This window comes from Gavialis gangeticus, unplaced genomic scaffold (genome assembly GCF_001723915.1).
Source record: "Gavialis gangeticus isolate Ggan-Ray unplaced genomic scaffold, GavGan_comp1, whole genome shotgun sequence".
NCBI lineage: Eukaryota > Metazoa > Chordata > Crocodylia > Gavialidae > Gavialis > Gavialis gangeticus.
The window spans coordinates 18,388,428-18,399,571 of record NW_017728995.1 but is presented as its reverse complement, the minus strand read 5'-3'; the positions used below and the strand labels follow the sequence as shown (position 1 = coordinate 18,399,571).

Here is an 11,144-nt window from a genome sequence, read left to right as displayed (position 1 = left end):
ACCAGATTGCCCAGCATATCCTGCAGGGGTCCCACATTACTAGAGTGACTAGTGATGTTGAGTGTCTCCATTTTTAAATGGAGACGTCTTTGAAGGAGTGCTGCCCCCACCTTCCCATTGAAAATTGATTCATTGAGGCATCTTCTTAACTTGAGTCCCATCAAAACGGAGACACCAGAACCCAGTAGCCGCTTGAAAATATTAGGCTACTATGCCAGTTTTTAATAAAAAAGGAAAACTAAGATTCTGTTTCTTTGTTCTCTGTGGCAGGTGAGTCGTTTTGATGGGAGGGGCAGGCACTGGCTACAACAGTGGCCTATTCTGCCATTGCCAGCGAGTGGAAGAATTGAAAGAAGTAGGATTTCTTGTAGGCTGTTGACTGCAGCTGCTTTTTTCTGGCTTAACCCTTGCTTGCATTGCATTCCTGCTGGTCAGAGTAGGAGGGAGTATATCCTAAATGAAAATGCAAGTAGTGTTTTGATAAATCTGAGTGGTTACATGGAAGAGGAATGCAGGCATTTGGTTCTAATATTGATTTAAAGGAATACTCCTGTGTGTTTAGATTAAAGGTTCTACAGATGCACGTGTTATTTCAAAGCGATAATATATATTGCTAAACTCCAAATGTAACACACATTGGTGTGGAACATGCACAGGAATTTCTACTTTACTATAGTGACAGGTGCTTCTGAACACACAGAAGAGGACTGCTGTTTTTTTGAGGCAAAGAGGCTTATGATGATTTTCTCATCTCCTTCCTTCTTACCTGGACTCTTATGGCAACAAGTGGCTTTTTCCATACCCAAATATGACCATGACATTGGCAGCCCCATTCCCCACGTCCAGTTTGACCTTGCGGGAGATACTGATCTCCAAATTTTGTAAATATTTTTTTTTGCCCCTCTGAGCCATCTTGTGACCTTCACCTTCCCTTGCTGTTCTTGGGAAGCCTGAGAGACCCTAATCCTGCCACAGCTTTCTGCTGATTGATGCTTAGTCTTATGTAAAGCTCAAGATAAAGTCAAAGGCCAAGTTAAATGCAACACAGACCTAGCAGCCTTGTTCTTCCCTTCTATAAACTTTCGCAATCAGTCCTGGCTTTCCTTGGCTAGTGGAAGGTGGTTATGAGTGATGAAGGTTGAATTTTGGGTGGCTGGAGGGTAGGCAAAAAGTCTGGAGTTGTGGGAGAAAGAGCCGAGAGAAACTCTAGAATGCCCTGCTCCCAGAAATTGGGTCGCCGAAGCTTTAAGGTAGTTTTGAAATTTGCTTGCTCTGGTCCTTGATGCATGGAATATTCATCCACTTTGATACAAGCCAAGGCAATGTAGTTGTCTTTAAAATGGAGTTAAAGAGAATGGATAATATGAGGAAAGGCAATGCACGTGCATGTTCCCAAAGAAAGCTTTTATGTAGGATAAATGCTACAGCTGTATTGCTCAAAAAGTGTTTTCAGTAGCCTTCAGTGTCTTAGATGGTCTGAGTATCTTTCAAGTTCTTGGGAGTCTTTCACATTCACTCTTTCGTTTGTCAGTGTTATTACGAGACCCAAAGTTCATTTAATTAAATAAGAGTCTTTCCATTGGCTTCAGTTTTAGCTTAATGTCAAGCCCTTTAAAGAGGAGGTCCAGCATAGTGAATTCTGGCCTTAGCAAAAGTAATTCTGTTCCTTTCCAAAAGACTCAATGTATTAAAACATGTTCCAGTGTATTCTTCTGAACTAATGGGATCTGTTTTTTCTTTGGTTGGGGTCAAGTCTGTATTTGAAGGCAGCAGCAGCCTTGGTTCTGGCTGGAACTGTCTGAAGCTCTTTAGTTTATGATCAGGTCTAAGTACCAACCTGTAACCTCTCTATGGCAGTGCAAAGTTCACACTAAGCAATTTTAGCACTTGGCACAAGTTTTTTAGACACCTCTACTCATCCTGAGTTCAGATCTGCTGTGAAGAAATGCCATCTTAGTGTCAAAAGGGACATGCCCACTGGTCTGACACTTTCCTAAGCCAGACTTGTTTCCATTAAAGTAAAGTGCTGTTGAAACAAACAGTGGCAACACTACTGGAATAATACTAAGGTCCCTTTGTTAGCTTTCACTTAAGTTTGCACGTACAAAGCACAGGACGTGGTTGCTAATACACAAGGGTTTTTAGTATGTAAAATTAGGATGCTAACTTAATTCCTGCATTGTACATGGTACTTGCATCATTTCTGGGTGATCTAGGTAAGAATTTAGTGCCTGTAGTTCAAAATAAGGAATATCTAAATTAGGCTTAAAGTGCAGAGAACATTTTTCAACACAAGTTGTATTACATTTTTGTTGTTGTTTATTATTCATAATGATGGCATCAGCAACAGCGGTGAATATCATAGGTCTTAGAGGGACTGGGTTTATAACTGTATTAAGGAAAAGAAAACCACTGTTGCTGATGAGATCCCTCTTCTGTTGATGAACTTGTGCCCTAATATAACTATGCTGCTAGGACTTTGTACTGTAGATCGGGCCTTAAATCATAACCAAAATCCCACTATCCCTGGATTAAAATGGAGTATGAATTTTGTGGTACAGTCCTAACTACGACTGTCAAAACCCCACTATGATTTCATGGAGGAAAGGTGGTGTTTTTCTGTTGGTCCCATAAACACTGAAGGGGGATGGGAAACTGGAGTTGTATAATCATTGATATTAGATTTTCCCAGCACTTCAGGATCATAAATCAATGCATTGTTTTCAGCAGCATAGTTACTACTGTCAGTAGGCTCTAAAATTCCTAGTTGCAGTCAGCTGTTTACACATGTTGAGAAGCAGAAGCAGCTTTTAAGTGGGAGCCAAAAAGGAACTCAAGCAGACAATTAAGCAAAAATATGGTGTTGACTAGAATTTGAATTTAAAAAAGATCCTCTCAGTTAAATGCATCTTAACTGGGTATTTTTACTTTATTCTGCTTATATATAAATCATGAAAATCCTGAACAGAGGGAAAGGAGGGTGGAGGGCGCTCAGAGTCAAGCCCAGAATTTCAGAGCTGCTAGCTTTACCGTTCAGTTCTGCATTGCTGTGCAGGAGCTATGGAATAAATAAGTATTGTGACAGTCCCAGGAGAGTCAGACAGCACCACTATTCTTTTTTCTTCTTTCTACTGTTTTCACTAATGGAGCTGTCAGTTGTGTGAAACACCAGAATTACTTTCTGTAACACTGTAATGTTCCAAGTCAAAGATGTGAATTAAAGGCCCCAAGGCCCATTGCAAGCTGTGTGTTTGTCAAAAACAGAACAGGAAATATGCTGTTTTTGGTGTCACAAATTGCTTCCCCTACCATGGCTTTCATTTCCTGAAGACTCGGTAAGCCTTGATTGCATCCAAGTGCATCACCACTGTTGCTCTGTTGACACTAATGAAGATGCTCTAACTTTGATGCACTAGCAGGGCAAATAAGTGTAAATTTGGGATTTGTTTTCTGAAATTTTGCTATCTAAATATGGTATTCTAGGTATTCCCAACTCTTTCTAAAAACAATATCCAATGGATACTTAACAATGTTTGTCTAGGGGCTTTTACTGAGGAGACAAGATAGTAGTGCATAATAATTTTGAGTGACCTGATCTTACTGGAGCCAGGGAGAATTTACTTATTGAGTTCAGTGGGACTGGGATGTTGCCCATTATGGATAGGTGGAGGAAAGCAGTGAGAAGGGGGCTACCCTTCTTCATTACATGTCGTCAGTGGCCACCTTCAGGACAGCTATTGCTCCATCATTGACTTGGAGACATTCCCTTTGGTGCTGCTGATTACATTACATTCCTATGCTTTAGTAGCCAGGGTATACATGTAATGGCTGAAGTTGATTCCTTGAGTCATTTTTCCTTTCTAGTTTATTCCTGCCAACACTAGGCATAATACAAACCCCCAGTGTTCAATTAGTAGACATTTTTGCATGTACAGGTTGAAACAACATAGGAGCCCTGAAACCTGCTGTTGGTCCTCTCTTTGTCTTTCTAAATTTAAACTGGGCCATACTTTTTGAATTGTAAACAGTGCTGCCATTGGAATATGTACTGCTGCTCTGGCTGCATAAATCCCGTTATTAAATGAGCAAGAAATCCTAGTGGGTGAATTAGCTCCCTACTGAAATAAGCATTTAGATGGAATGAAATGCAGTAGTGTTCTCAGAAATCACCCTGCAGCCTGTAGATTTGCTTTTTTGTGCATCCAGAGTCTACCCACCAGCGATACTGCGGCTATAAATTCCAGGGGAGGAGAAGCCTAATGCCAGGCAATGAATGGTAAATCTGTACCCTGGTAAGGACGAGGCAAAGCTGTAGATGATTGTAATCTGCAGGAAAGTGTTACTGGAAAGTTGAAAGACCTGACATCCCCAAAGACCCCAGAGATCGTTTCAGCATCAAACCCATGTGGACAAGTTCTGCTGTTACGCTGTTTTAATTCTGGAACAACGCGACACTGAGAAGTTAGTCGGTTACTTTTACAATAGATACCAACATTCATTCCTTTGGCTTTTTCTTCTTTCCCCAAAATGCAATCAGACCAGAGGCCCCTCAGTTCTGCTGTTGCTGAGAGTGCCTAGTCTGCCTCGTCAGCGTCTGGCTGCACGCCTGTTCCGGTTTTCTTCTCTTATGCACCCAAGCACATGTCCTGAAATACAGAACAGTAATGCCGTTTCCCCAGGACTCTGGGATCCTCTCCAGTGACTCAGCTTTATTCATATAATTTGCAGAGCTTGATATTAGACCGAAGAAAGTGGAATATTTCCATGTGATATACTTCTGGAAGGACAAAGCAAACCTGCTACCTCAGCTTGGACATTCTGTTCTATTGATGTTCATCTCATACAAATGAAGAATGTGATAGCTGCTAGGAAGGCATTTCCTAAAGCAGAATCTCATCTGTATTTGCATTTTCTCTAGTATTGTATCTTTCCTTTGGCAGGACCTTAAGTACAGGGGGCTCGAGTGCGAGGCTGGGAGATTTTCTTCTTGGGTGAGGCTGTAATAAAAACTGGAATTCTACATTCCTGTTAGGCACAAGGATAAAGGTACTGTTATTCCAAAGGTTCTCTGTTTTTGCTGGGCAAAGTGCAAAGGAAGATGAAAAAACCATCAGGAAACTAGCTGGTGGCAGCTTCATTACCCTGCACTGCGCAGTCCCCAGCAGCTCTCGCTGTCCAAGATCCTATCACTAATTTGAGAGGCCTGGAAAGATGGAGTGTAGCAGAGCTCTACTCTTCAGTGCCTCAAGTGCACCTGCTCCCAGCCTGCCTGGAGTATCCAGACTGATGGATCTGGGGATTGTTGGGCCCTGTTAGCTGACCCCCAGCTCCAAATTGCCGTGCGTTCCTTTTAAAAGTTGCTATGAGAGTGCAGGAGAGCCACACACAAACCTCAAGTAGGTTTTGACCACAAGGCCTTGCTGAGTGAGACAGCGTGGTCTGGCGAACAGAACACGAGATGGTGGGTCAGCAAACCGGCGTTCTTCTTGTGGCTTATTGACTGATTGTGACCATGACCGAGCCCCTTCTCTTCATGCCTCTATTTCCCCTTTGTCTATTAGTGGTAAGGAGCCGCCACAGCATACATCGTGTATGCTACCTCATTCAGTGAGGCCTCAAAGTGCTCCTGTAGTGCAAACAACAGCTGGGAAAATGTGTGAGCACTTTTGTGTAGCACCAAGGCATAAAAACACTGGCCCACAGAGTTTCTTAGAGGAGAGGCACTCTTTCAGTTTTCTTTCTTGTTTATATTCTGCTCACTTGCTCTTTCAAACAGAAAATGGGGGAACTGTTGAGAAGAGTTTTGATGTAAGGCTGTGTGATTCATTGATGGGGGGGGTGCAAAATGCGGCACTTTACATGCTAAACCACAATCTATTTTTGTCTCATAATAATGAGAAAGAGGATGGTTTGCACATGACCTAGCCTTTCAGGGGCTGCCTCATAGTCTGTAAAGATCAGGAAAATGAGTCCTTTCAGAGCCTTGCTCTTTATGCTTCACTTTTCTATTTTACTGCCAGCAGGGTTTGTTTTTGAGATCCTCTGACGTTATCTGCTGACACATGCTGACTGGTGGCAGCTCTTTCTTTGTGGTTTACTTGATAGCAGTTTTGTTATTTTTGAAAGTCCATTGTCAGTTCACTTCCTTTCCGGAGCTTTTTCCCCTTCTGCTCCTTTTTTTGGTTACAAGATGGCCGAATTGAGTGTTGCACAACAGCTGCCTTCTTACGGCTTTGCTAACTGTATCAGTGACTGAAAAACCAAAAGGCTCCACCTGTTGCAAGGAATCAAGGAGTAAGGCAGTATTTATATGTATGCCTATTTTAAATGCCTTTCGCAGGCAAGTAGTATCAGGTTGTTTGAATACTCGGTGCAGGTATCAGTTAAATGGTGGAAAAAGCACTTCTAAAAATGCCTTAAGGTTGCCCACTGAAAGTGGTGGACAAATATATTTTATCTTTGGTGTCCTTCATGAATGCTCAGTGTAACTGTGCTAATACCTAGCATTACTAATCAACTTCTGAGTCAGGTGATTACTTTAATTTCCCTCTCATGTCTGGCCAATATTTTAAACCCATGCATGGTTTCAATATACTTTCCCAGTTTAAGCAGGTGACTAATTTTGAGCCCTATTCAGTCCTGGGGGCTCATCTTATCAGAAGTTGACAGTTGGGCTGTATTACCACCCTTTCCATTTTGTGATGTGCCCACATCAAATGAAATGAAACCTATTCTTCTAATTGTTCCACCTCTAGTACCTCATTTAGCATCAAAGTGCAGTTTCAGAGGTATATTAGTCATTCATCTGCTCAGTCATGAAGTGAATTATTGTTTCGGGCTGAAAAAAAAATTAAACTGAAAGAAGAACAATCTCTTTTAAATCCTTAATGTTTTTGTTGAGCTAGTTTGTTGCTGAAAATGTCAATGTGGTCGAAGCCCTGCTCAGAACTTAGAGGAGACGATGAGATCACTGAACAGTATTAAATTGTCTTGTAAGCCTTGTAATGTGTTGCACCCCACATGTCTTAAGTTCAGTTTTTGACTGAGTGATTATTGGCAGCTTTGATCACACAGAGAGAGAGCGAGCTGTCCCAGCATATTACCGTGCTGCTCTGAAGAGTGGTCTGACGTGCCTGTTCAGAACAGCAGTGGAGTGGAGTTAGTGTCGGTCTGTACTTTATTGGACATTTATTCATAATTGCCTGGACAAGGGGGTGGTCTTTGTTCAAGACCTAAAACAGGAGTTTGAATCGTGTTGTCCTTCCGAATTGAGGGACAGTAACTGAGCTCTTTTTACAGTGAAGGTGTAATAAGCACTCTGAATCCTTTACAAACTGAACATATGGCGGGAAAATATGTTTCCCGTCATGGATGCTCAAGAAGATGACCTAAATTGTTGGGAGTGCTGCCAAAGAAGTAAGATTGCTTAAGGATGTTATTGAAACAATGTTATGGTGACACATTCTGAGATGTGTCTTATGAAGGAGAGTACTTATGGGCCAATCAGGAAAGGCTAGTAATCTATTGAAGACCATATGACCATCCAGTCTACTGAATTCTTGGTGCCAGTGTGTAACTTGAAGCAATGAAAAATTAAACTATTCCATTTTCTCTTTGACAGGGTCGTCATGTTAAGACAGGACAGCTTGCTGCTATTAAGGTTATGGATGTCACTGGGGTAACGTATCCTCCTTTTGTTATTTCTATAATTGTAAACTATTAAACAGGAATGGGAAAGAAATTGCATGTAAAAACATGTGATGGCTCATAAAAGGTTGCTGCTTATATGAGGCAAGTATATTTAGGGCCCAGTTCTACTTGCATTGAAGTCCATGGCAAAATTGCTTTAAGCTCCAGTGGGAGCAGGACTATGTACAAAATGCATTCTTTGTATAAATAAGTATGCTTTTTAGCAGAAAATATATCCAAAAGCCCCTTCCCCTCCCCCCTGCCCAAATCCTACCACAACCAGAACAGCTGAGTTAAAAATGCAATTTTTGGTTCATAGGCAATTTCAAATTCAGGAAAAATCCATTCTAAGAACAAAATGGATTGTTTTACAATTTTTTAGAGAACAAAAGATTGGAAAATTAATTTTGGGTCATAAGATAATGAAAGAAGGCTGGAAGGGGCTCAGTAACTCCTGTGTCACTTGATCAAGGTAGGATCATCTGTACGCAATGCCAGACAAATATTTGTATACAACTTAAAATTTCCAGTGAGAGAGACCTCCCTGTCTCTCTAGATAATCTGTTTCAGCCTTAACTGCCTCATCATTAGAAGGGGTTTTGGCTGTAGCTGTGTTGGTCTAGGGACATAACTTTCAGGCACAAGTACCCTTCTTCAGGCATTGGGAGACTCTACTGTTGTTCTGTTTCCGTGGAGATCTCAGAACGAGCAGTCTCCCTATGCCTGAAGAAGGGTACTTGTGCCCAAAAGCTTGCAAAGAACTTTGTTCCATCTACTCATTTGGTCTAATAACAGATATCACATCTAGCCAAAGAACCTTGCCTGCTGTCATCATTAGAAAGTTCTTTTCTAATTTAGATTTCCTACATTCCAGTTTAAGCCGCTTGTCCCTTTCCTTATTGACACAGAGAATAATTCATCCCAATTCTTTTTTACAACTACCAGTTCTGTATTTATAGGCTGTTATCAGATCTCCCCCTTTCCACTCCTTTTGTTTTCCAGACTAAATAATCCCAAATCTTTCAACATTTTGTGACTTTACATGGTTTTTAGACCTATAATAATTTTGGTGCTTTGGCTGCTTTCCCATTTGTGTATAACTTTCTTGACATGCATGGCCCAAAACAGGGCATGATACTCCAGATCTGGCCTGAGCTCTGATGACTAGAATATAAGAATCATTCTGGGTGTGTCTACACATGTGCATTTAATGTGCATTAGCCCAAATTTTTTAAGGTGCATTAAGGGCACATGTCTACATGTGCGCACTTTTAATGTGCTTTAAAAATCGTGATTTAAGGCTGTTCGAGCCTAAATTTGATACCTGCATGAATAGTTAAATCACATTAGCGAACGTGGAGATGCGCTAATGCGCATTAATGTGGTGTGTGTCTGTTGCCTAGGGCTAACTTTAGTCCCAAGTTTGTCTGCACACCCATGTTAGTGTGCATTAGTGCGTGGACACACGGATGTGCACCTAAATCACCTTAATGTGCATTAGGCTAATGTGCATTAAGTTTAGGTGCGCATAAAAGCACATATAGACACGCCAACTGACATGCATACAACTCTTCTGTTAATACAGCCTGCAATGCCGTTAGGTTTTTTTTTTTTTTTCCCTCCAACAGTATTACATTGTCCGCTCCTATTCTGGTGTTGAGTTAGTATAACCCCAAGATCCTTTTCTGCAGTATTGCAGCCTAGCCATTTGTTCTCCATTTTGTATTTGTCTGTTTGCACTTGTCCTTATTGAATGTCATCCTAGTTATTTTAGACCATTTTTCTAATGTATCCAGGTAGTTTTGCATCCTAACTTCATTCTCTAAAGTGCCACTATTCCCATCCAATTAAACTTCACTTGGTTCCATTGTCTAAGACATTAATGGAGATATTGAAAAGTACTGGACTTACGACAGATGCCTGGGAAGACATACTTGATACCTCTTCCTAGTCTGACATTAAATCATCAGTGCTGTTCCTCTGAGCACAATTATTCAGCCAGTAATTCACCTACCTTATCTGTTTCCTTGGTTCACTTATCAAGAGATCATGACAGACCACATAAAATTTTATTGAAGTGGAAGTTAATCACATGCATTGCTCTTCCTCATCCACAAGCCCATAGAAGGTTATTAATTATTGTTTTTAAGATTTTGAGCTTCCTTAAAAACTGTTGAATGCTTAAAAACAATTAAAGTATTCTGAAAAAAGTTGCTTCAAATGAAAAATTTTAATTGTTTCAAAACTATTAAAACTGACCCACTTGTGAATTACTTGTATTATGTTTTATCTTTAAAACATTAAAATCGCATGTCTTTTGTTTCTCCCAATCTCCAATTTTCATTGAGAAAATGTATGAAAAAATTCATACAGTTCTAGTTGTAGCTTTTCTCATATATGTAATTTTTTTCAGGACTGGAGCTGCCAGTTTTTTAAACTAATAAATGAGTTGAAGCAGCTACACTATATGTTTCTAGTTAACACAGGTTATAACTGTAGAGAAAAATGTATTGCAAAACATGGCTATTTTGGAATTTATACGAGACTAAAAAAATGAGAATTTTGAACTCGTTAAATAACAAATTAACTTGATTAAATAGTAAGACTAAGGCCTAATTACATCCTAGGAGGTCACAGGAAAAAACCCAGCAGTTTTCCAGTAATTCTTGGAAGTCTAAGCAGATAACTTGAAGATGCATTTGAAAGAGCTTTATTGAAGAAATCACTTTTTTTCTGGTCAATGAAACTCTCCTTTTTGGAACATAGGATTTGATCCAGATCCTGCAATCGCATGTTTTTAATAGTCTTTCAGGAATACAGCATATTAGAAATTTCCTAGCTACATAGCTATGAGTACAGTCAGTAGGCCCCAGCAATGTGTTTAGATTTACCTTAAATGCTATGAGAATTGTTACCTTTCATCAATGTTGACCATGTGAAGGAACACCTTGAGAGGCTGGATGCCTTCAAGTCAGCCAGCCCAGACAGTTTGCACCCCAGGGTACTTAAGGAGCTGGCAAACATCACAGCTCAGCCACTGGCACAGATCTTCGAGAACTTGTGGTGCTCAGGCAGAGTCCCCGAGGATTGGAAGAAGGCCAACATGGTGCCTATCTTCAGGAAAGGGAGGAAAGTAGATCCGGGGAACTACAGGCCCATCAGCCTGATCTTTATCCCAGGGAAGATCTTGGAAAAAATTATCAGAGACCATTCTTGACAAACTGGCCGATGGCAACATCCTGAGGGACAGCCAGCACGGGTTTGTTGCGGGTAGGTCTTGCCTGACCAATCTCATCTCCTTCTATGACCAAGTGACATATCACCTGGATAAGGGAGAAGATTGATGTCATATCTGGATTTTAAAAAAGGCTTTGAGCTGGTGTCCCATGATCTCCTCATGGAAAAATTGGCCAGCTGCGGCCTTGGCTACACTACAGCCCGATGGCTGGGGACTT

The 11,144-nt window shown here is 40.8% G+C and overlaps 1 protein-coding gene across 6 annotated transcripts in view; it reads left to right on the top strand.

The window, feature by feature from the left end:
• Window positions 1-11,144, top strand: part of TNIK (TRAF2 and NCK interacting kinase) — a 357,471-nt gene that overhangs the window by 195,360 nt on the left and 150,967 nt on the right. For all 6 annotated transcript variants that reach the window (XM_019503300.1, XM_019503299.1, XM_019503298.1 and 3 more), the window contains exon 3: window positions 7,622-7,678. In XM_019503300.1, coding sequence (XP_019358845.1) covers window positions 7,622-7,678 — 57 coding nt within the window. The remainder of the gene's footprint in view (window positions 1-7,621; window positions 7,679-11,144) is intronic.